The 27,372-nt window shown below is 30.2% G+C and overlaps 1 protein-coding gene across 5 annotated transcripts in view; it reads right to left on the minus strand.

The window, feature by feature from the left end:
- Positions 1-26,201, minus strand: part of LOC107455075 (uncharacterized) — a 31,740-nt gene extending 5,539 nt beyond the window's left edge. Inside the window, exons 1-5 of one of the 5 annotated variants that reach the window (XM_043056328.3) lie at positions 26,073-26,201; positions 17,057-17,699; positions 8,258-8,350; positions 4,028-4,144; positions 778-1,000 (exon numbers count right to left, since the gene is read on the minus strand). In XM_043056328.3, the coding sequence (XP_042912262.2) occupies positions 778-1,000; positions 4,028-4,144; positions 8,258-8,350; positions 17,057-17,696 (1,073 nt within the window). In that variant the 5' untranslated portion in view covers positions 17,697-17,699; positions 26,073-26,201. The other 4 variants (XM_043056340.3, XM_043056334.3, XM_087155796.1 and 1 more) reach the window with 4 other exon arrangements.
- Positions 26,202-27,372: the final 1,171 nt, after the last annotated feature.

Raw genomic sequence — 27,372 nt, forward strand, 5'->3', positions numbered from 1 at the left:
AAAACATAGTTAATTATACATATTATCATAGTTGTGATATATTTTTTTATTGATCAAAATAGTAGTGATATTTTAGAAGTAAAAATAATAATGAACAGAGACCTAAAGGGTTAAACTTTTAACTTTAAGGGGTTAAAAATTTTAATTTATGCTGTGAAAGGTGACAAATAAAATAATGCACATGCAACATAATATAAATGCTATAGGAAACTATTGGTGGTTCTTAAAGAGTTAAGTAATGGTTTGTAAACATAAGATTATTTATTTTCAACTGTTACAATCGTCCCTTTACTTATTGTTACAATTGTCCCCAAGACGCCATTTCAGCTTCATTTGTTAAAAACAATGCTAATTAATTAGCAAAACTAATCTTTTTTTATTGAAATGTTAATTAAGGTGTTCACTTACATGTTCGGTTACTAATTTTGATTTGTTTAAACAAAATTACTTTGCTATAATATAGTATTCTAATACCAAAAAAAGTACTTGCGTGGCGTGAAAATATCTTTTGCGATGTAACTCTTTCAAAAGTACATAAAAATGGTTGCCATCAGGGGTGTACATGTAGATTTGTTAAATGCACCTTGTGCGCCACCTAGGAACAAAATCTAGAACCCGACACTCGAAATTTTTGCTCTGTTACAATCGTACCCTGTTACAATTGACCCCACTCTCCCCTACCGACCTACCATATATTTTTAGCGTAGACTATGGGATTACTTTGACCTTTTCATAAACTTAAGTAATAACTATTTTAAAATGAAATTTATACACTACCTTTCAATATTATTTGTAGAAAAGCAGTTTATAGCGTCCTTCAATGCTTGCACATATAGCTTGAGCTCATGAAGTGAAGCCGAAACACACTGAAGCCAATTTGTCAAGGGATGATCAGGCTGAGCTTGATGTTCATGGGGTAGCGGCACGCCAGTTGCACGACATTTTTCAATCAGCTCCTTTAAGCGTCTTTCTCTACCAGTCTGTGTATAATCTGCGAAGGCTGAAATTAAATTGATTTTTGATTAGGAAACTTCTTTTTTGTAGTCAAAGGCAGCATAACAGTAAAACGAAACATTTTGGTGCTTTTAATTATGTATGGATGGTTCGTTTGACACAGATTGGACACCTGTATCTCTTTTATGTATTTTTCCCTGACGCTCTATTTCAAGCAAAAACATATTGGCTTTTTTTTTTTTTTTGTAATTATCGGTTAGTTTATCAGTTAAATCTGCTAGATTATCGAATCATATTTGAAATTTTTTTTATCCATATTAAAAATTTAATAATTGATTTTGTTCACTAAAGTAACTTCAATAATGAATTACAGTTTCTCTTAAATCTGAATAACTACAAAATAGGTGCAAAATAATTGCTGAAAATTGTTTGGAAGCAAGCCGCGTTTTGAAAATTTTACCTTTAACGAGAAAAAAAAACTTGTTTCAAGCTGTATTTTATAACCATAAAATGATTATAACGCTAAGTATAATAATTTTCACTTATTGACCTAAATTAACACATGATAATTAAAAAAAGATATAAAATTTTTTTAATAAAAATTCATCGTCAAAGGGTTAACGTAACGTAAGCAGCAATACGCTTCTCGAACTGCTAGATTAGTACCCAGAGGTATTTATTTGTTATGAGAACTTAGAGGACTTTGTGACCCCGACAGATTTAACATGCACCAGTCACTATTTTATACACGGGTACTCTTCTGCCTGCTGGATTCAAACTCCCATTCTCACGAACACGAGTCCAACGTCCTATCAATCAGGCTAGCACGGCCAAATTTATTAGTTTATTTTATAGCAGTCATTGCACAGCCGACCCAATTTCGAGTTTACGACTACTAATATTCTACTCCGTGGCCTTGTAATTTTGAATCCAATCCAGAAGACAAGGGAACTGCTAGATTAGTACCCAGAGCTGGGGTCTGTCCAGACATTTTGTGAAAGGTCCGTTTTTCGTGAAATTGTGAAAAAATTACTCACATTCTTTCAACCAGGGTCCGCTTTTGTGAATTTGTGCAAATAGGGTCCGTTATTGCAAAAAAAAACTTTTTCAAGGAGTTTTTAAATTGTAAAGATATGCAAGATTATGCTCAACACTGCAAAATTATAATTAGAAAAATTAAAGTTTAAAAAATAAACAACAATTGCTGCTTCTAAATTAGAGATGAAACAGACAAATATTTGGTATTTAGCCTATACTGCTGAACGCAGAATATTAATATCGGACGAATAATGGAAGAATCGTCTGCCGAAGACAAAACTTAATTCGTTTACATCCATCTTTCTTGTTTTCTGCCCTGGAAATGGTTTATTCGATTAACAAAATAATAATGAAGATAAACAAATTTGTGAAGGGTCCGATTAAAAGAAAAATCATTTTGGAAACTTCTTTTTTGTAGTCAAAGGCAGCATAACAGTAAAACAAACCATTTTGGTGCTTTTAATTATGTATGGATGGTTCGTTTGACACAGATTGGACACCTGTATCACTTTTATGTATTTTTTCCCTAACGCTCTATTGCAAGCAAAAACATATTGGCCTTTTTTTTGTAATTATCGGTTAGTTTATCAGTTAAATCTGTTAGATTATCGAATCATATTTGAAATTTTTTTCATCCATATTAAAAATTTAATAATTGATTTTGTTCACTAAAGTAACTTCAATAATGAATTACAGTTTCTCTTAGATCTGAATAACTACAAAATAGGTGCAAAATAATTGCTAAAAATTGTTTGGAAGCAAGCCGCGTTTTGAAAATTTTACCTTTAACGAGAAAAAAAAAAACTTGTTTCAAGCTGTATTTTATAACCATAAAATGATTATAACGCTAAGTATAATAATTTTCACTTATTGACCTAAATTAACACATGATAATTAAAAAAAGGTATAAAAATTTTTTAATAAAAATTCATCGTCAAAGGGTTAACGTAACGTAAGCAGCAATACGCTTCTCGAAACCGGTTTCAAAACTTCTTTCCCTTCGCCGATAGTCTAAACGAGGCAAAGTGTGAACAGGCTCAATATTCTAAGAAGTTTTAGACTAAGATAAAGATTTAATTTTTCCCTTAATACCAACATTCATTAAAATTTTTCAAGTTATATTTATTTAATGAGAATAAGAAAGAATTAACCTAAAAATATCGCTAACGCACAACGCCTTTACAATGCGGCAAGCCTCTTTAATGTCTGCTGCTTATAATAAAATTGCTGAAGAATGAGAAAAATTTGAGCTCTATTGAAAACACAGATTCAGGTACCTGATAGAGAATAATTTCTTTAAATAAATTTGATCAAAAACTTTTATGAATATCCAGAGGTCTGATTAGAATTTTGGGTCCCTTAACGGACCCTTCACAAAATATCTTTTAATAAAAACGGACCCTTCACAAAATATTTTAACGTAAAATCGGATCATTCACAAAATGATTTTTCTTTTAATCGGACCCTTCACAAATTTGTTTATCTTTATTATTGTTTTGCTAATCGAATAAACTCTTCCCAGGGCAGAAAACAAGAAAGATGGATGTAAACGAATTAAGTTTTGCCTTCGCATAAGATTCTTCCATTATTCGTCCGAAATTAATATTCTGTGTTCAGCAGTATAGGCTAAATACCAAATATTGCATCTCTAATTTAGAAGCAGCAATTGCTGTTTATTTTTGAAAATTTAATTTGTTTTATTATAATTTTACAGTGCCGAGCGTAATCTTGTATCTATTTACAATTTAAAAACTAATCGAAAAAGTTTTTTGCAATAACCGGACCCTATTTGCACTAATTCATAAAAGCGGACCCTGGTTGAAAGAATGTAATTTTTACACTAAAACCGGACCTTTCACAAAGTGTCTGGACAGACCCCTGATATCACTTTACAGTCCTTGAAATGTAGGTCAGATGCCTGATGCCACGCTTGCTCCAGTCTTACGGGAGACGTTAGTTATTTTAAAGATTCTCAATCAGATAAATTAGCTTAGCTTTCTAAACATATTGCTAGAAAATTGAAATCTTAGCTTACCCAGTAGAGTAAATCCCAAAATCAAAGCAGCACACACCATTTTATCTTCTTGTCCTGCTGCCGGATATAACGTGGCAAAATCAGTGATGTCTCCTTCCATAACCAAGTCTCTAATCACTAATGAAAAAATTCAGAACTTTCAAAATTTGATCATTCAATTAATTGATACATGAAAATTTTTTATCAATAAAAATAAACATTTATGCATGGCCAAGCCATGCGAAAAAAATAGCTTATGCGAATGAGAACATAAACCGGATTGGAGAGTTTTTCGAGAAAATATATTTCACCAATTGGGTACTTGCACTTCGAGAAGAAGACACTCTATACCCACACGTGACTTATGACATCAGCACCAGCTGATCGTCAATAAACAAAATAGCCGGGCAAAGTTCAGCTAAGTTTTTTCCACATAAGTTAGAATGTTAATTAACGTGAAGTTAATTAAATACAACGTAGTATTGCACATTGAATTAGTTGAAATTTTAATTCGTTCTTAGATTTTTCAATTGTTTACGTATTTTATTGTAACAATTGATATATTTTTGTTTTGTGTACCTGGCAACATCGATGCATAATTAGTTTATGTTCTACATGGCTTCGTGCCTATCTTTGTGTTAAATAAGAAATATGTGGTGAGAGAATTGAAATCATTGTGAAAGAACATTTGTGACGGATTATAACATGTATCTCTTAAGAGAGTTGATACTTGACGGGGTTAGTTAAATCGAAATAAGATGAAACGAACAGTTGCTAACGTAAACAAAGCCACATTTTTACAACCAATCAACCTCGAAATACACACTACGTCACTTGCAGGTATCTCATTCGGTTCTCGTTCGCATCTTCGAATTAGTCTTCAACTCTTATGCTATTTGCTGCTAAAAGCAGACTCTGTAATCAATTTTCTTCTAAATTTCTGAAAACACTGGAATGCATTTGCGAGGCAGTTTCCGTTGCACGAATTGCGTAAGTAATGTGTACGCAATGTTAAATTTTAAGGAAAATTGGCTGAATGTTAAGTATACTGTCGCATAAAAAAACCGCACCAAAAATATAATGTACTTTCTTAAAGCATTGTTAGTCGGTCTAAAATTTCCAGTTTCAAGAAACTGGGTTCGAAACATTTTATTACCATCGTTGAACAGCTGACCCAATTCTGGCCTTAGTACTTCCAATGTTCATCGCCGTAGCCTTTTTAACCCAAGGAAACTTCCTAATCAAGTTTTGAGAGAAATGTGCCTTCGTGGAGTTTTTGCAGAACTAACCTGAGTTTGCGTTACATAGAGGAAAAACCACAAAACCTCCCACGGCTAGAGGCTGATGGTAAAGGGACTCAACCTCTAGATTCGTCGACCACTGTGGATATCTTACGTCAACACTGATTGGTGCGAGCAGGGTGCAGAATTCATATCAACCAGTTATTAATGGGATTCAAACCCAGTTCTCATTGGGAGGCGAGTGCTCTATCCATTGAGCCACCACTGCTCGGTTCGAACTATTATGCCAATCCCAGGCTTCAAAGCATAAATAGCTATAGAGTGGGAATGTTTTGACATACAACCAATTATCTTTTGGCTGATCGCAAGAGGTTTAAGTCACAATTGTATCGAGAGAACTGTATCAAGTACTGTGTCAGTTTCACTTAACATTTGATCAAGCAGACAAGAGGTGAACTGACAAAGCTGTTCATTTTTTCGTAAACACTAATTTTGAGCAGCGCCCAGAATAATAAAAAAACTTAGAAGGTGCTTGTTGTTTCCGTCCAACATTTGAAATTCAAACTAATTTTCTTTCCCAAACTTCATAAACCAAACTTCAATGGCATATTCAGTATATCAAACCTTTTAGTCCCTTTTTACATTTATAAACCATTTAAGTGTTTTTCAAAAAGCTTTTGCTAAAGAAAAAGCCACTGAACATAACCTCTGAGATCCGCTAGTTCAATAATGGTAGAAAATGTGATTTTTATCTCGAAGTATGAAGCTTAGAAGATAGAACTCAAATTATCTTCTATTAACTAAACTGAACAGTTTTTAATTGTTTTCCTCAAATGGATAAGTTGTAATTTTTAGCATTTTTTTTTTTTTTTTACATATTGAAGGTTCTTTTCATAGTTTTTTGTTCATATTTTGAACACGAAAGAAAGATACTTATATATCATAAAACTGTTTTATATATTACATGGATCGAATTTTTTACCTTTCTTTCAAGTTTTTTTTTAATGTAAATAAAAATTCTGATTAACGATGGTATATCCAGTTATATCATTACATAGACAAGCGCTTATACTAACAGAGAAAAAAATCATTTCTTAAATAATAAAACAGTATGAAATGTCCAATGTTCCCGAAAATAATTTAAAATACTAAACATTTTCAGATTTTGTATATCTTCAGGTGTCAGAACAATGCAACATCAGAGTTACTTTTTAAATATTAAGTATTTTAATGAAAACAATTCCCAATGTTACGAAGTTACTTTGCTCCAATTCGCGTCATTTTTATAATTCGTATTAAAAAGCACTAGCTAAAGAACCAGGGTTCGTTAATTTAAATCATGATTTTTTTAAAAAAAATTATTGATTTAAATCAACTAATTTTTTATAACCAATATATATTGATTTTAAAAGTTAAAAAAACAGTGTTTTAAATTTTTGATACTCTTATTATTTTCTTTTCTTAGCATTAAAATTTAATTTAAATAAATTGCTGCATTAGTTAATTTCAGTTAATGAAATTACTTTCTTTCTTGGTGTGTGCTAAATTCCAACACATTTGAATTTACATTTTTAAAAATCTTTTGATTCTTGAGATTGAAAGTACAGATTAAGGTAAACATTTAATGCTGTCTTAATATAGACTTGCATTGCTGTAGAAAGTAATTAATAAACATGAATTTTTTTCAAAAAATAATACAAATACTGTAAATCAAAATTCTACCTTTTGAATGAAAAAGCGTGAATTAAAATCTACATTATATTTTATTGGTGAAAAATGTATATTTCTGAAGCTTGAGGTTATATTAAAAAGAAATTACCCTAATATGCCAAAAACAGAAAAAAAAAGGGCTGATGAATTCAGATGTTTTTTTCCTAATATAGTGTCATTCTTCCCTTTCAAACTCTTTCAAAGTCTGTTTGATACAGTAGGGTTATTAACTGGTATTTTTTTCGCATAATATGTTTACAGTATCTTTGACATTATCTAATTTTATATAAAGAAATTCTGTGAAAAAAATTCAATGAGTACATAGATTTTCTAATTTTTTTTTTAGCTTAACTTATCTTGATATAGAATTAAAAATGAATATTTTAATATAAAAATACATAGATTAAATATTTATTTATTTTTTGATGAATGACTACATTTATAAACAAGTCTGCTACATTTATTTTGTCATTTTAAAAATCAAGAGAAAAAAATAAGAAATCACAATTTTAAATTAAAGTTATGGTTTGCTAACTGAAACTTTGTTTTAATAGTTAAAGTACAGAGGTCTGTCCAAGCCAAATTTACTACCGTTTAATGGTACCTTTACAAATTCAACGTTAGGAAAAATGATAGAATAATCACACAAAATCCTTTTTCTTAAAAAATTTTTTTGTGTCTCGTAAGAAACGATAAATCCATATTTTTACTATATTTGTGTTGATTTTTTTAATATAATTTTTAATTTTCACAAAATAGGTACCTCTCAGAAAACCCCAGACAGACCCCTGAAGTATTCTTTAAATTCTCTATTTCATCTAGTCTTTAAATTTTAATCATGCATTTGTTTCAAAATGGTTACTATGCATTCAAAGTCATGTATTATAATGAAAAGTTATTTTAATTAGAGCTTCTGAAATATTGCTACAATATAGTTTTAATATTAAGTTAATTTAATTAAGCATTTATAGTTTTTTTTAATCATAAATTAAAGTTCTTACAGTGTATTTGAATTAAAATCAAAAAAATCCGATTTAAATCAAAAAAATATGATTCTTTTGATTTTTTTAAAAAAATCAAAAAAATCACGAACCCTGTAAAGAACAAATCTTGACACATTAATAACTGTTTCAAGCCCTACATTATAAATAATATCACGCTGTTCGTTAAAAAGCGTAAATACGTTTAATGACAGCTTTCTAAGAAAATCCATCGGTATTTTTGCATATCTAATTTGCTTTTTAATGGAAGAATAATGGTTTTTGCTCTGGTTGAAAAAATGCAACTAAAATATACTTACATCCTAAGGCATACAAGTGCTTCAGTTCCATTATTAAAGCCCCAGATAGAAGAATATCCACATTATCACCTTCACGATGAACTCTATTTTGATCTAGTAAAATAAAATGACCCATAATTTAATCAAAAACAATCAATAAGTAAACAATTCTCAACAGACAAGGAATAAAAAATAAAAAGTATACTTAAAAGACCTACCTTCTGGCCAAACTAAACCATCGAAGGATATCTTTCGATGTTAAATTATCCATTTAAAGTTACTAACTGCATATTTTTGCTTAACATTTCAGAGAACAAAAGTCATTAAAAGATCTTAGCAAGCAATATTTATCTAAATCTAATAAAGCTATATCTTAAATTTTAATCTTTTTGAAAATTATAGCGTTGTCGAATCATACTAACATCAAAACTTCGTGGGAAAAAAAGAAAGAAAATTCAGACCCTTCACAATCGGACCCTTCACAAATTTGTTTATCTTCATTATAGTTTTGTTATTCGAATAAACTCTTCCCAGGGCAGAAAAGAAGAAAGATGGATGTAAACGAATTAAGTTTTGTCTTCGGCAGACGATTCTTCTATTATTCGTCTGAAATGAATATTCTGCGTTCAGCAGTATAGGCTAAATACCAAATATTTGTATGTTGCATCTCTAATTTAGAAGCAGCAATTGCTGTTTACTTTTGACGTTTTATTATAATTTTGCAGTGCTGAGCATATTCTTATATCTATTTACAATTTAAGAACTCCTTGAAAAGGTTTTTGCAATAACCGGACCCTATTTGCACAAATTCATGAAAGCAGGACCCTGAATGAAAGAATGTGAGTAATTTTTTCACAATTTCTCAAAAACCGGACCTTTCATAAAATGTCTGGACTGACCACGGCCGGATTTAAGCTTGGTGGGGCCCTAAGCTACTGAAAATGATGGGGCCCTTATAAGTTCAATTCCATTTCTATACACCTAAAGTAAACTGTCATTATTTTTTACTGTTGAGTATTAACATTATATAATTAAAAAATTTGATAATATTAATTTTTTGTTAAATATATCAATTGCGATGAGACTATTATGTAGAACCTTTCTTTTATTGCACTTAATGTTTGAACGAGGGGAAAAAGTTACAAAAGAAACACATTTTAAGCAAAATCATTTTGTGAAGGGTCCGTTTTTAAGTTAAAATTCCCATTCTCACGAGCACGAGTCCAACGTCCTATCAATCAGGCTAGCCCGGACAAATTTATTAGTTTATTTTATAACAGTCATTGCACAGCCGACCCAATTTCGAGTCTACGACTACTAATATTCAACTCCAAGGCCTTGTAATTTTGAATCCAATCCAGAAGACAAGGGAACTGCTAGATTAGTACCCAGAGGTATTTATTTGTTATGAGAACTTGGAGGACTTTGTGACCCCGACAGATTTAACATACACCAGTCACCATTTTATACATGGGTATTCTTCTGCCAGCTGGATTCAAACTCCCATTCTCACGAACACGTGTCCAACGTCCGATCAGCCAGGCTAGCCCAGCCAAATTTATTAGTTTATTTTGTAACAGTCATTGCACAGCCAACACAATTTCGAGTTTACGACAACTAATATTCAACTCCTTGACCTTGTAATTTTGAACCCAATCCAGAAGACAAGGGAACTGCTAGATTAGTACCCAGAGGTATTTATTTGTTGAGAACCTGGAGGACTTTGTGACCCTGACAGATGTAACATACACCAGTCACCATTTTATACATGGGTATTCTTCTGCCAGCTGGATTCAAACTCCCATTCTCACGAACACGTGTCCAACGTCCGATCAGCCAGGCTAGCCCAGCCAAATTTATTAGTTTATTTTGTAACAGTCATTGCACAGCCGACACAATTTCGAGTTTACGACAACTAATATTCAACTCCTTGATCTTGTAATTTTGAACCCAATCCAGAAGACAAGGGAACTGCTATATTAGTACCCAGAGGTATTTATTTGTTAAGAACCTGGAGGACTTTGTGACCCTGACAGATTTAACCTGAACCAGTCACCATTTTATACATGGGTATTCTTCTGCCAGCTGGATTCAAACTCCCATTCTCACGAACACGTGTCCAACGTCCGATCAGCCAGGCTAGCCCAGCCAAATTTATTAGTTTATTTTGTAACAGTCATTGCACAGCCGACACAATTTCGAGTTTACGACAACTAATATTCAACTCCTTGATCTTGTAATTTTGAACCCAATCCAGAAGACAAGGGAACTGCTATATTAGTACCCAGAGGTATTTATTTGTTGAGAACCTGGAGGACTTTGTGACCCTGACAGATTTAACCTGAACCACTCACCATTTTATACATGGGTATTCTTCTGCCAGCTGGATTCAAACTCCCATTCTCACGAACACGAGTCCAACGTCCTATCAACCAGGCTAGCCCAGCCAAATTTATTAGTTTATTTTGTAACAGTCATTGCACAGCCGACACAATTTCGAGTTTACGACAACTAATATTCAACTCCTTGACCTTGTAATTTTGAACCCAATCCTGAAGACAAGGGAACTGCTAGATTAGTACCCAGAGGTATTTATTTGTTGAGAACCTGGAGGACTTTGTGACCCTGACAGATTTAACATACACCAGTCACCATTTTATACATGGGTATTCTTCTGCCAGCTGGATTCAAACTCCCATTCTCACGAACACGTGTCCAACGTCCGATCAGCCAGGCTAGCCCAGCCAAATTTATTAGTTTATTTTGTAACAGTCATTGCATAGCCGACACAATTTCGAGTTTACGACAACTAATATTCAACTCCTTGACTTTGTAATTTTGAACCCAATCCTGAAGACAAGGGAACTGCTAGATTAGTACCCCGAGGTATTTATTTGTTGAGAACCTGGAGGACTTTGTGACCCTGACAGATTTAACCTGAACCACTCACCATTTTATACATGGGTATTCTTCTGCCAGCTGGATTCAAACTCCCATTCTCACGAACACGAGTCCAACGTCCTATCAACCAGGCTAGCCCAGCCAAATTTATTAGTTTATTTTGTAACAGTCATTGCACAGCCGACACAATTTCGAGTTTACGACAACTAATATTCAACTCCTTGACCTTGTAATTTTGAACCCAATCCAGAAGACAAGGGAACTGCTATATTAGTACCCTGAGGTATTTATTTGTTGAGAACCTGGAGGACTTTGTGACCCTGACAGATTTAACATACACCAGTCACCATTTTATACATGGGTATTCCTCTGCCAGCTGGATTCAAACTCCCATTCTCACGAACACGTGTCCAACGTCCGATCAGCCAGGCTAGCCCAGCCAAATTTATTAGTTTATTTTGTAACAGTCATTGCATAGCAGACGCAATTTCGAGTTTACGACAAATAATATTCAACTCCTTGACTTTGTAATTTTGAACCCAATCCTGAAGACAAGGGAACTGCTAGAATAGTACCCCGAGGTATTTATTTGTTGAGAACCTGGAGGACTTTGTGACCCTGACAGATTTAACCTGAACCACTCACCATTTTATACATGGGTATTCTTCTGCCAGCTGGATTCAAACTCCCATTCTCACGAACACGAGTCCAACGTCCTATCAACCAGGCTAGCCCAGCCAAATTTATTAGTTTATTTTGTAACAGTCATTGCACAGCCGACACAATTTCGAGTTTACGACAACTAATATTCAACTCCTTGATCTTGTAGTTTTGAACCCAATCCAGAAAACAAGGGAACTGCTATATTAGTACCCTGAGGTATTTATTTGTTGAGAACCTGGAGGACTTTGTGACCCTGACAGATTTAACATACACCAGTCACCATTTTATACATGGGTATTCCTCTGCCAGCTGGATTCAAACTCCCATTCTCACGAACACGTGTCCAACGTCCGATCAGCCAGGCTAGCCCAGCCAAATTTATTAGTTTATTTTGTAACAGTCATTGCATAGCCGACACAATTTCGAGTTTACGATAACTAATATTCAACTCCTTGACTTTGTAATTTTGAACCCAATCCTGAAGACAAGGGAACTGCTAGATTAGTACCCCGAGGTATTTATTTGTTGAGAACCTGGAGGACTTTGTGACCCTGACAGATTTAACCTGAACCACTCACCATTTTATACATGGGTATTCTTCTGCCAGCTGGATTCAAACTCCCATTCTCACGAACACGAGTCCAACGTCCTATCAACCAGGCTAGCCCAGCCAAATTTATTAGTTTATTTTGTAACAGTCATTGCACAGCCGACACAATTTCGAGTTTACGACAACTAATATTCAACTCCTTGATCTTGTAATTTTGAACCCAATCCAGAAGACAAGGGAACTGCTATATTAGTACCCTGAGGTATTTATTTGTTGAGAACCTGGAGGACTTTGTGACCCTGACAGATTTAACATACACCAGTCACCATTTTATACATGGGTATTCCTCTGCCAGCTGGATTCAAACTCCCATTCTCACGAACACGTGTCCAACGTCCGATCAGCCAGGCTAGCCCAACCAAATTTATTAGTTTATTTTGTAACAGTCATTGCACAGCCGACACAATTTCGAGTTTACGACAACTAATATTCAACTCCTTGACCTTGTAATTTTGAACCCAATCCAGAAGACAAGGGAACTGCTAGATTATTACCCAGAGGTATTTATTTGTTGAGAACCTGGAGGACTTTGTGACCCTGACAGATTTAACATACACCAGTCACCATTTTATGCATGGGTATTCTTTTGCCAGCTGGATTCAAACTCCCATTCTCACGAACACGTGTCCAACGTCTGATCAGTCAGGCTAGCCCAGCCAAATTTATTAGTTTATTTTGTAACAGTCATTGCACAGCCGACACAATTTCGAGTTTACGACAACTAATATTCAACTCCGTAGCCTTGTAATTTTGAACCCAATCCAGCAGTCCCTGGAGCATGTGAGGGCCGTTATATTATTACTGTTAGTAAAAATAAAAAGATCTTTCGTAAGCTGATATTATTTAATTGATGTTTATATTGAAAATATTTCTTCATTATTGCTTTCTTTTTAATTATTTTAAGGACATATGTTAAATTTCAGTGTAAGAAAATTTTTTTTCATTATTTATGTACATTTTTGGCTTAAGGACTTATTAAAGGGTCTAATAAATAGCAGAGAGAATAAATGTCATATGTGTTTAAAGTATCAGCTCTGCTCTTGATGGTGTATAGTGGCTAGGATGTGAAAGAGCAACAGTCCCGAGCATCCAGCCAAAACGACCATTCAACATATCAATGGAACACACTAAAGCTTTATATCAATTAGCAATTAGTTTTAGATAATTACAATTGTAGAATAATTATCTTATTATGGAATGAAATGTTTTGAAAGACAAATATCTGTTAATGTTTAACATTTAATCAACGAATAAACAGAACCAATACTGAAATCTAATGAATTTATTATTTTTAATTACTGATAAAGTTTGTGACAGAAAAAAAAACTAAAGCCTGATAGATTTCAGATTTTTAGAAACACCTTCTAGTTATACTATTCAATCAAATAGGTTTCGATGTCTTTCATCCCGGTCTCATTAGTGATTCAGCATATTTCGATATCATGTTTGTTTTGTTCTTACTTAATATTAATTTGTTTGAGACAGTTAATTTGTATACCTCTTTTACAACAATTTCGAGGAGTTTAAAAATATAACATTGAGGATTTTAACTGAAATGAAATTTGCCTTTTTTTTATGCCTCTTTTATTACTTCATCATCACACCCACACGCAACTGTCTACTAAAAAATAATACTATATAGAATGAGATAGCAAAACAAACGTGTGTAGTTATTTAAATTCTTATTCAAAAGTATTAGTTAATTTTTTTTTGAACTGACAATTTCTGTTCTTTTTTAGATATTTTAAAGTGCTATTTAAAACTGCTGCATATCACATGAAATATATCATTTGTACAACTTTAAAGTAAAATGAAAGGGAATTCTGATCCTTAGAAACAGATATTAAATAGTCTGATGATCGAATGATGGGGCAAAAAAAAACTTTACCTTTTAAACTAAAAAATTTTTTATTTATAAATAATCTATTAATACTCAAATTGCTTGAAAGATGATATGTTCCCTACTAATGACAACGAAGTTTTTTGTTTTATTCAGTCATTTATTTATATTTATTGTGACCGACAATGTGAAAAAGAAAAAAAATGCATTTTGGGCTTCTCAGGGCCCCAGCTCCGAATAAATCTTTGAAAAAAGAGAGGGGAAAGTAGGATCTGGGGGCCCTTGTTTTCTCGGGGCCCCAAGCTACAGCTTATTTAGCTTATACGTAAATCCGGCCTTGGGACAGACCCCTAGCTACACTTAAGAAAATCCTAACATCAGCTTAACGATCTGATCACACTTCACAGCAGTGCACTGTTTAGTGGATTCACCTCAAAAGACCTGAGTGTCGTAACTAAAGGGTTACACCTCTTTTCGTTCACATACCACCTACAAGTCCCATAAAACTTTCGTATAACATAACACATCTTGAACGAAATTTCTTTCAAACTGAAATATTTTTTTCCTTTAAATATACACTAAGTCAGTGGTCGGCGAAGTGCGGCTCCAGAGCTGCATGTGGCTCTTTGGCTCCTTAAGTACGGCTCTGGCACAAATATCCACGGAAGGGACAATAATATTTTCATTTTTTAAAAAAACTTGGTAAGAAAAAAATTATCTTATTTTGATAAATTAAAATTCTTCTATAAATCGAGAACATGTATAATTTTCTGTTTAAGTTGAAAGATCGATAGGTAATTAAAATTTTATATTGTTGTAAAAATAAGTAACGGACATCGAGTTTAATTTTATTAGTTTTCGTAAACGTAAACGCAAATCATGTACAAGCTACCGGCTGAAATTTTTCGTATTTTCTCGGTGTACTCCGGTGTGATACAAAGGTACCACAAGCATGCGCGCACATACTTTTTCTGAAGTTAAAGTAGTGGGGGTACAAATTGACATCACAGACAAGCAGTTGCAGTGTGAATAGTTTTGTCTTATCTAATGTGTCTGCCGTTGTCCTGTCTTGTTAAAAAGTTTTTGATGTTGAAAGGGAAACATTGTTTCACTTTCCGAGCCTGCTGAAGCATCGCCAAGAAAATAATTCCTTTATTGATAAACACCATTTTAAAGGAATAATTTTAAATATGAGGGAAGCATTTCTCAGCAGGTTTCAGGAATTTAAAAACAGCACAGTAACTTTAGCATTTGTCAAAAATCCTCTTAATGCTGCGATTACCGAGTTGAAATTTTCTCCTTTTGAAATTGACGTTGGTAGCTCTGAAAGACAATTGCTGGATTTAAAAAACAAGGAGATATGGCGCTCTAAATTCGAACGTCATTGTGTTGAATTGGAAATATTGGAGAAGAAAAAAATTGATCTTAGTTCACAACACAAGTGGTTTGCTTTGAATGACCTGGAGAAGGAAGACATGATCATTTTCAACGCTTGGAATAGTATTCCTGGCTATTACGATCAGGTGAAAAAGCTCGGGTTTGCTGTTCTTTCCCTTTTTGATTCTACATAGGTATATATGCGAACTATCTTTTTCAAGCATGAACATTATATCAAGCGTAAACTAAGAAGTCGTCTTATTGATGAGAACTTGGAATCATGTCTAATATTAAAAACAACATGCAAACCTGACTTACTCAGACTTTCCAAGGAGATGCAAGCACATTGTTCTCATTAATAAATGTTTACTAAGTATGAAATTTAGTTTTATTTAGTGTACTACTTATTTAGTGCAATGAAAGTTTGCTAAACAAGCAAATTTGGCTCCCAATTTTTTATAAAATTGTTGTAATGTTCATATTTGGCTCTTTGTCTAATAAGTTTGCCGACCACTGCACTAAGTAGTCTATATTCAAGACATCTAAATCATTTCAAGATAAATGTTTAAATAATTAATCTAATAGTTAAATGAGAAATTTAATGAAGTAATACAATAAAATGTGTATTCTTACAAGCCAGTGATTCATATAATGTTCAATGCAGTACACTTTTTGAAGTTGTTTCGTATCTATCTGATACTTACAATAACCAAGAATACTTTGGTATTTGAGCATGTGGGATGGATGTGCCTTATTTAAAATACGAATCAAATGTGTGTTGTGCGAATATAACCTTTTCCTGCTACTATGAGACCTTTATCAGCTTGCTACTTTAACTGGTATGCTTCCTTGGCAATCTATATGCATAGATACATAGATTGTTCTGTAATACATAGACATAAGGTGTTCTATAATGATGACCCTTAATATGTATTTTCAAAATCATTAAAAATGTACGCTAAGTTAGGTTTCAAGTTAATATTTAAGAAAAATGAAAGTGCTAAAGAATATAGATATATTAAGGTATGGTATACGGTGGTGAATATTCCTCACCCCGTATACCATACCTCAATAATAAACTTATTGAGGTCGCAATAAACTTATTGATTAAGAGGACACAAAGCAATTATTGCAGTATGTGATGGATGTTAGCTGACCTTTTTCAACAGAATGGCTGCTATTTCGCAATTTTATTGATAGCATCCCACGAAAAAACCTTACCTATATTTGACAGGTTAAACGATGACTTTAACAGTAACCAAAGGATGGAAATAATTCTCCCTGTTTGCCTATAGAACAAGTTTATTCAATATCTTTAAAACACCTAAGTTGACACATAATAAAAATTTTGAGCCTGAAAGGTCATGTAATTCAAACAAGTTTCACAAAAAATAAAGTAAATCTAAAATATCAATACTTGATTACTTACATAGAATAAAGAGACACTTATGCTGCAATTCAATCAGAATATTATCTGGAACATTTGTTATACCAAATATATCTCTCAGCCGATTTCCTTCTGCAAACAAGGCTGGAAAATGCTCCCTGACTAAACCATTTATGATGTCGATTCTTGGAGGTTCAGGTAGTGCGAGAGAAGCCTCATCCCATAAAGATACCTGGGATAGACTGCCTGAAGCCACACTCAGATTTTCGCTTTCGGAAGCTGCAATTTGATCCATATCAATTTCTGAATCACCCTTCGGATTCGCGGCAATTTCTGAATCACCCTTCGGATTCGCGGCAATTTCTGAATCACCCTTTGGATCAATTTCTGGAACCAACACGCCTTCCGCAGCTTTTTTCAACTGTGCCATTTGATCCGAAGTGCTTTCCAAAGCTGCTATTTGATCACCCTCACTCTTTGGTGTGGAAGTCGGATTCTCTATAAATTGTAAAGCAAGTTGACTAAGCGCTATATCGCAAGTAGGATTATTGGAACTCAGAACATCAAAAGTATGCAGGTTGGCATTTTCTACATCCATTGAATAAATGCTTTCCTCATCTTGCTGTGTGTTCAAGTTTTCATCGAAAAAGGGAGATTTGGGGGACTGCTTTTCGTCAGACATGGCCTATTAAACAGAAAAATGAACAATTCTTATAATCGAGAAGAATTAAGAAAATGTTATATAAGCAACAGTTAAAAAAATCAAGGCAGAATTGTGTACTCTATTTTTTTTTTTAATCTTGTTGAAATTTTCAGGATATCTTTTTTACGTAAAACTTTTAAAACTTTGTTTTTGAAAAGACAATTTTTTTTCTTTATTTTCGAGGTGTCAAAACTGAAGGCAATTTTGTATTTTAACCCAATCGTGACCAATAGAATGGGAAAAGTTTCCTCATATCCACATACTCCAAGAGTATCTGTACTCTTCTAATTTGAGAGTACCGGAGATATCATATCCGTCAGAGCTTTGGCCACTAGTCAGAAATGCTCGTTATATATATATAAATAGTCAAAGGGCCGCACTGTGGACCAGGCCCAGAAGACCATGACCTTTGGCTAAAAGTCAAAAATTAAATTTTCAGCTGAAATACATGTAGGCAGCTTTAATATAGCCCAAATTAAGTATTCATAGTGGTCTAAAATTAAGTACTTTTAAGGGCTCTTAATTTTCAAAATAAAAACTAAGCAGTTTTTAAGGACTTTCAAGGAACGTGGGAACCCTGAAGTCAAAATCTATTAAAGAAAGCAAAAATAAAAACAATAGAAGATGAAATTAAAAAACGAAGATGGAGCTGGCTCAGACATATCCTTAGAATGCCCAAAGAAAAAATTACATCTGTTGCGGTTACATGGGCCCCTGATGGTAAAGGAACAAGAGGAAGACCCAGACTTACCATACAGCGCATGTTTTTGGGCGAATTAAAAGAATGTAGAATATCTGGCAGGGAGGAAGCAAGATCTATTGCTAGAGACAGGAGTCGTTGGAGGGATATGCTAGAGGCCTTAAGTACCCAAGACACGTAGAGGATAAGTAAGTAATATTTTAAGAACTGTGACTAAAATCTTGAATGGAGATACAGAAATAGTTTTTTACAGTAAAAAAATTTACAAGTTTTGGAAAGTACAGATAAATTTTTTCACGCATTCTTGTCTTAAATAGTTTGTAAAATGCTAACATTTTTATCAGAATATTTTTTTAATATGAAAATAACACAATATAAATAATAAATAAAACTTTTTAAAAATTTGAACCATATTTATAGCATGATAAATAATTAATAAATATTTGTGAAAATTATATTTTTTGTTAATACCAAAAAATGCTTTACCAAAAAATGTTTAAGTCTGTTTTAAAATATTTAAAAAAAAGAATGTTACTATAAATAATAAAAAAATAAGCAAATAAATAAGGAGTTATTTTATGTATTTCTTTTATATATCACTTTAATTGTTTTAACATGGCAAATTTGTTAACAGACAATTTTTCTTTTGTCTTTTCATTGTTGCAGAAAAACTGTCACTGACGAATAATAGGATTTTTAAAAAAAATCTCTAAATAATTTTTTTAGAGCAGTTAAAGTACAATTTTGTTAATTATTTCTTATCCGTAAATTATGTTTAATACTTTTTCTTTCATAAATAATTATTTTTATTATGAAATATTGCTATTTATTTTAACATATTTTATTTATTTACATTGTTTTATCACTTGCATAAAAGATTATTTTAACATCTTGTCGCTTTAGTGTGATATCGGGCTACTTAAGAAGTCACACAGGCATGGTTAAGTATTTTGTAAATTTCTAAAATTTTTGTTAGAATATATTTTTTTAATTCGTAAAATACAATAAATATGCCCAAGACAATTTAACAATCAACAAAAATTTTAAAAAGTTAAGTAAAACTTTAAATACTATAACATTAGAAATTATGTATAAATTTTCATAGAAATAATATTTTATAGATGACAATACTGTTTTACCAAATTATGCTTATTATATTTTTGAAAAAATCAAGAAACGCAATAAATATCAATAGTAAAAACAAAATTGCAATAACAATTTACCGTAAATATTTTTCAAATTTTGTAAAATACATTAAATCTAAACAATCAACCAAACTTTAAAAAAAAGTTAAATAAACATTTAAACATTATAACATGATAAATTATGCATGAATATTCATAATATTATATAGATGGCTATATTGTTTTACCAAAATATGTTTATTATTTTTTTAAAAAATGCAATATAAATAGGAAACAAATTTAAATAACAATTGTATTAAATGAATTCAAACTTTTCTTTCATTTTTCCTTAATCATTTTAAAGAAATACAGTTAAAACACAATTTTAGATATAAAAGGTCCTTTATAATCCTTATAAATTAATATAATTATTGAATGTAAGTATAAATTTTTTATGAATATTTACTACTTGCAGTCTTATTGTTTAAATATTAAGGTAAAATTAAATTGCATTAAATATGTTGTTATTTTCCAATTAAATTAATTCTTCAATTATTGCTTTAAAATTTAGGTATAAGACTTTTTTCTAAAAAGAAAAAAAAAACTTTTTTTAAATATATATGGGTAAAAATTGATATTTATGAAGTAGATAAAAAATTTTTAATCTCTTTTGTACAGTAAAATGATTAAAAGAAAGAAAAAAGAGCAATTCAAATTTTTTTTATGTTTTTTATATTCATTAGTAGGAGCTTGAGATAGAAATAGATAAATCACATTTGAATTCTAAATATAGAAATTCTTTTTACTTTTTTTTAAATAGTTATTTACTAAGCTTTTTAATTTTGTGTTTGAAATAGTAATTTATTTTTAAATTTAATTTTTTCAGTTGAGATTATTTTTCATAGATCTTATCTGATTGAAATTTCAAAAATCAAATTCTATATTTGTTCGTAGCATTTGTTTTTATAATAAGTTCAAACTGCAATCCTTTATGAACAAAACTGTACTAATGCTTATTTTATTAAAAATATAATTTGCTTAAAAATAAAATGCTTGTTTTTTTTAAAATACTTTTTTTAAATCTTTTTTGTTACTTTGTTGATGTATTTCATATGTATTTAATGTTTTTTATATTATATTTTAGACTTAAATTAACAATTTTCCATTTGTTTAAGTTAATTATTAGTAAAAAGAAACTTAATATTTTTGTAATTATGTAAAAACTTAATTCACAGTTTTATATTAAAAGGCAGGATAATTAACACAATAAATAATTAACAAAATTGTACTTTAACTGCCTTAACTAGATAAAAAATTACTTTGCGATTTACGGGTATTTTTTTTTTAATATTAAAAAAAAAAAAGACTAAAACATTCTTCGGTAAAGCATTCTTAGGTATTTACGAATTATCAAATTTTACAAATATTTATTTATGATTTATCATGCTACAATGTTTGAATACATAGTTAAATTTTTAAAGTTTTATTTATTATTTATATTGTGTTATTTTCATTTAGAGATATATTCGGTTAAAAAACTTAGCATTTTACAAATTATTTAAGGCAAGAATGCGTGAAAAAATTTATCTGTACTTCCAAAACCAGTTCATTCCCCCCCACCCCAGAAAAAAAGAACTATTTCTGTATCCCCATTCAAGATTTTAGTCACAGCTCTTATATTAATAACAATATAAATTATAACACAAATAATAAAAATGAATAAAATTATTAAATAAAAATTAAAAATAAAATTTTAGTAACAAATAAGCATTAAAAATAATTATTCGCAAATAAAATTACTAAAATTAAATAAATACGCCTATAATATTTGAAATGTATCAAAAAGAATCATACTTAGATTAAGAATTTTAAAAAAAAAATGCACGAGTCATAATTGATGTCTGATAATTTTTCAGTTTAATAAATAAATACTAATTTAATTTTCATCCACATTTTTTAAAGCCTTTGATGTGTATCACATGTAATTTTTATGTGTATCACATGTAAATCATGATGTTATGAAAAGACCACCCTTTATATACATTTTTATAAACCTTGTCAAAAATAAAGATGAAAATCTACTTCAGTGGATGTAGTAAATTAAAATTTAAAATGGAAAAAACAAGCACATGAATTTAAAAAATATCTAATACAATATATTGATAATAATCTTTATTATAATAATAATAATAATGATAATAGCAGGCCTGCTTAATTGCCAGGTGAATGTTAAAGTTATTTAATTTATAAAGTTATTTAATTTTGTAAAAAATCGTTAATCGCCTTTTTACACTCGCCTTCCTCAACAGTTATTTGTTTTCGATGGTTAAAATTCTAACGTGTGACCTCTATCCGTTCTTTTTCGCATATTAAGAGCGGTCATTCCGAATCACCTGCATGTTATTAAATTACATAATCAAATAAATTAATGTTGTAATTTTGCGTATAAAAGATATTTAAAATAATAGAAGATCGTTACTTTCAGTGACTTTTATTAAAATAATTTTTAAAAAAATGTTAAGTTATTTGAGTTGGAAATCTAGAGGCTCTATAAATTTTTAAATTTTTTACAATAAATATAAAGAGTATGTGACCATCATTTCTAGCACTTCACCATAAGTCGATTTAACGTTTACTTAGACAAAAAAATGTAAAATTTATTTAAATGTTTAATAATTAAGTGCTTAAAAATTGTTTTTAACAATAACAAGAATAGACGGTACATATTTCATAAAAAAGGAAAATTGATGAATATTAACTATATAAATGAATATTACTGCGGAATTGCTATGAAAAATTAAAAAGAATTATTATAAAATCTATCTGATGAGATTGTGCTTCGCTGCACTTTCAAAAAAAAAAATCGCGTTTTCTGCTGAAAATTTGGCAAGAATTAGTAAGAAAATTTACAATTTTCATCGAATTTTAATGACCCAAGTATTCCTATCTCCCCCCCGTAAATAAAAATATTCAAAAAAATAATAACAATTAAAAAAAACTTAAAAATTAAATGAAAACTAAATTTTAAAAAAATTATTAACGTATTTTAAAAATAAAAAATAAATATTATTCTGTATTCAAAACAGTTTTTTTTAATTAAAAATCAAATAAACATTTAAAAAAAATACTATAGTATTAAATCAAACATTTTTAGCGGCTCTTTAAAAGCGGGGAAATTTTGTAAAACAGTAACTTTTGGCTTTTTCATTTCAAAAGGTTGCCGACCCCTGCACTAGTGTCATGACATGGGATAAGTGTGAAAATTTAATAAAATTGATCATTCAACATATTGTTACTCATAAGAAAAAAAATGGAACTAATTTTAACCTAAAAATGCAATTTAGAATAAATAATCTAAATTTATTTTTAACCACTGTTAAGTTCTAATAAATATTAATTTACAATATATACAATGTAGTATATGTATACAATATATACAATGTATAATATATACAATATATACAATGTATAATATATACATATACATATATATACATATATATATGCTTAATAAATATAGTAAATAGAGGTGTGGGAAAACAAAAAGATTAATAAACTTGTTCCTTTTATATTACTGTTGCATTTATATTTTATAGTGCTTTAGATAAAAATTATGAGATGTTATGTATTTAACAATAAAGACTCAAACACGTATTAGTGATAGTGCATTATTTAAACTTATTTTAATTTTATTATATATATATTTTATATAAACTTTTTGGATTTATTTATATTTTTAAGCTTATACAATATTATTTAATAAATAAAAATATTTACTCAGTAAAATTTTAAAGTTCATGAGCACTAAATGAAAAAATGAATGAGTATTAGGAGAAATTTGCCTTCGTGAAGGATTTTTCGATGTAACTAACCCGCATTTGAGTTATATGGAGGGGAAAACCACGAAAACCTACCGCGGTTAGCTTGATGGCAAAGGGGCTCTAACCCATGATACGTCTACATCTGAAGATATTTTTACGTCAGCACTGTGTTCGGTGGGGAATTCGTACTGGCCAGTCACCCGTTTGAAAAGCGAACGCTCTATCCCCTGAGCCACCTCGACCCGTCAGAAATACATTGGGACATTTGAAAACCAAGTGAAAATTATTATCAATAACTGCTGAAAATACAATCAAAACACTATACAGATTTACGATACTATCGGCAGAAATTGAGGGGTTAAAAAGGGATTTAAATGCGCGATTCAAATTGTAGAAATATCAACTAAGAAATAACCGAAATCTTTCAAAACTACGGAAAAATCGGTAAAACTAGCAACAAAAAATCAAAAACACGAAATCGTCACATTAAAAGTAAATCAAATAAGTGATTTGAGTTTCGCTATTAATAAAATTGTATTTAAAAAAATTAAAATTCGTAGCAATAACTGTCAAAAGAAGGATTGAAACATATCATGGATTAACGAAGACATTGGAACAAATCGAGCGTGTCCGAGTGATTTTTTGAATCTGCAATTCGAACTTCGTAAGTTGTAATAATATCAGCATATTTTTAAAAAAAATCACGAGATTATCAATAACTGAAAAAGATATTTAAAAAAAAAAAGTAAAAATTCGCTGAAATAATTGTTGAAAAAAATGGTCAACATAATACACGATGGAATCGACTCGAGTTTATGAGAGATAAAATGAAGACTCAAATTCATAATTTAAAAAAAAATTCATGTTCGCACTATTAAAAATATTTGATCAAATTTATTTCAACCAAAATAAAAAAAGATTGGTAACAGTATCACATTGATTAATTATTTTGCAACAAATCGGAATTTGTAACAAAGTCCCACTTTTAAAATGTAAAATATGATGTTCTTAAATAAAAAATGACATAATTTCTAAAGCGAACTATCGTTTAAACTGTCGCGACGTAAGACAAAAAGGAAATCGAAAACTCCACGAACAATTTTTTAATCTCCAATGAGCGAGAAAGACACCTTTGAATATAATTCCGGAAAAGAAAAAAAAAAGAAAAAAACCTTTCGAAAATTTCCGCAGAAAAGAAAGGCAAAATTATTCGTTTCTCCAAAAAAATAAGTTTAAAAAAAATAAGTAAAAAAAAATAATAAACTCTTTCGACAAGAATTCTGGAGCAATGTCGCCGAGATTCTGCCACGAACATCCCAACGGTGTAAAAATAATTTCAAAAACAAACTACTACATTTTACTTTTGATATTAATTCAGTGAAAAAAATATTTTATTTAAATCCAATTAGAATTTTATTTAATAACACAGTTTAACAAGTCAATATTAAATGTCCTACGAAAAGCAGGAACATTAATTTCATACACATTTACAACCATTAAAAATTCTATGCGTTTTAGAATTAACGAAACATAAGATTTTAAACGTATTAGCTTTTACTAAGTGTTTCACAGTACAAATATCAATCGAATTTAATAAATAAGGGAAAAGATTGTAAATCTGTCAGTTTAATTTAAAATTTTAATTGAATTAGTGGTTAATAGAAAAAACAAGGCAAATCAATAGTGAATAATAAACTATACATTAGGCATATACATTTACAGCATACCTCCTAGTATTAAAAACATTGAATAAACATAAATTTAAAGTGGCAATTAGGAAGTAAATAATATACTTTTTCATCATAAAAACAGTTTACTAACTTGCAATCAAGTGTGATGTGAATAAGAAATCAAGTGTGTTGTTCTACAACTGCCTATGAAAATGAAATTTAATTTTGCTTTTGTGACAAAATTAACAGAAATATTTTAAGCGATAAATAACATATTTCAACAGATATCACAAGTCGCTTTTCAACTATTGAATTTTAGCTAATAAATAGAAGTTTTAGAATCAGAATATCGAAAGCTTTGAAAAATGGCTAATGATAGATTAAAAATAGTAAATAAATAAACTTTCATTTTCAAGATTTTTGATTAAAAACAAATGTAAAGAGAAGATATAATAACTTTTATTTATATTTAAAGAGATATAATAATAAAAACAAAAGATAATTCCTGTAAATATTAATAACAATAGTATTGGCGGGAAATTTCCTTACGAAAGTAAAAAGCAATTCTTTGATGCATTCAATTAGCTATAGCCAAATCATGTATACTGTGTATAGTAGCTTAAAATTTCTAATTCTTGTCTTAAATATGGAATCAGAAAATCAATAAGTAAATAATTATGATAAAGTATGCAATCAAGTGAATGCACTTTCGAATGTAAGAATCATGTTCTGGTTGATTTTGCTACTAACAGCATTTCGTATCGAAATTGCAATAATAATTTTAATGTAATCTTATACTATAGTTTTAATTTATGTACATTTTCCCTAACGAATCAAACTACTTTCATATCATTACAACTTTCGTTTTATATAATAAATGTTTACATGCTATATGAAGTGGAAAAGTTCAGAATTGTATGTTAGTTTTATGAAGAACTTTAATAGAACTTTTCTCTCACTAACTTTCAACACTGTTCTGCCTGACGCTTAATCTAAAAATCTAAGTAAATCAGTAACGAAGATATTTAAAACAAACTTACATCAACAGGTATGGTTCGTGCTGTCTTTAATAGAATCTGTAACAACTAATCTACGTACGGATTTGAGCTATTAAGTTACGCTGTTCTGTACTAACACATGCGCATTCTTACTCACACATGCGCATAAAACCGGGGCGCACAATTCTGAATTTCAACGACGAATCAAGTGTTTCCAAAGTTTTTTAATAATTTTCACTTTACTTTTTCCTCTAGTGTTACTTTCTCAACATTAACAGCAAAAAGAAATTCATCCTGCAGATGACAAAAAAGCAATCAGATCAGTGATCTTTGCAGATCATTTACAATTTTTACAAAACTTTAGGTTATAGATTATAAAATGTGTATTTTTTTTTTAAAGTTCTAGTTGCATTTATTCAAACTTTATCTATATTATTTTCTACTACCGGATAATAATTTAATAAATATATTTTTGTTTCTAAACTGTTCATCAGACTCTTGTATGTTTGCAAAGAAATAAATTTTTAAGAAATACCTTATAAGAAAGATTAACATAATTTAGATCGATCAATTAAGACACATGAATTTCAAATGTAAATAATGTTCATGCTTATTATTTATTATTACAAATTTCACATGAAATATGTTATTCTTCTTCTCCTTCTCATTGGCACGACAGTCCATTATGGGCCCCGGCCTTCTCAACAAGCCTATGCCAAGACATTTTTCCCCTAGCCAAGGTTCTCCAGTTTATTATCTTTAAAACTTGTAGGTGAAATATGTTATTACTGTTATTTAATTTGTGTTACAATGAATTTTTAAAGTTAACTTGTTTCATAAAAAGAAAATGTCTTTTTTTTCTTTTCCTTTTAAAATTTTTGACTTTTGCATTTCTTAATCAGCCAAGATAGTTTTTGTTCATCGATTAATTTTTATTCTTTATTTACAAGCAATTTTTTTAAAAATTTATTTTATTATTATTTATTTGTTGAGTTTTATCTTTAACTTTTTATATCAGAGTTTAGGAAAGTCTAGATGTACATGTCTTTCTGCAAAAATCAGTCATGTTGAATATCTGAAACAGTGATTTCAATTCTTTTATTTATATTTACCAATAAATACATTTTTTGAATAACAAATAATTATTTATTTTAAGAAGATTTTTTTATGTTCCAATAAATTAAGCTAAAATAAGGTACTTTTTCTAAATATTTTTTACTAATTTTGTTTCAATGCAGCTATTTAAATGTTTCAAAGTGAATCTATTTTAACATAATTTATTTATTATTTTCAATATTTGCTTATTTCTAATTTTAATTTATTTACTATTAAAATTTCAAAC

The sequence above is a fragment of the Parasteatoda tepidariorum genome, chromosome 12 (assembly GCF_982258835.1).
Source record: "Parasteatoda tepidariorum strain Cologne lab strain chromosome 12, Ptep-v5.0, whole genome shotgun sequence".
NCBI classification, from domain to species: Eukaryota; Metazoa; Arthropoda; class Arachnida; order Araneae; family Theridiidae; genus Parasteatoda; species Parasteatoda tepidariorum.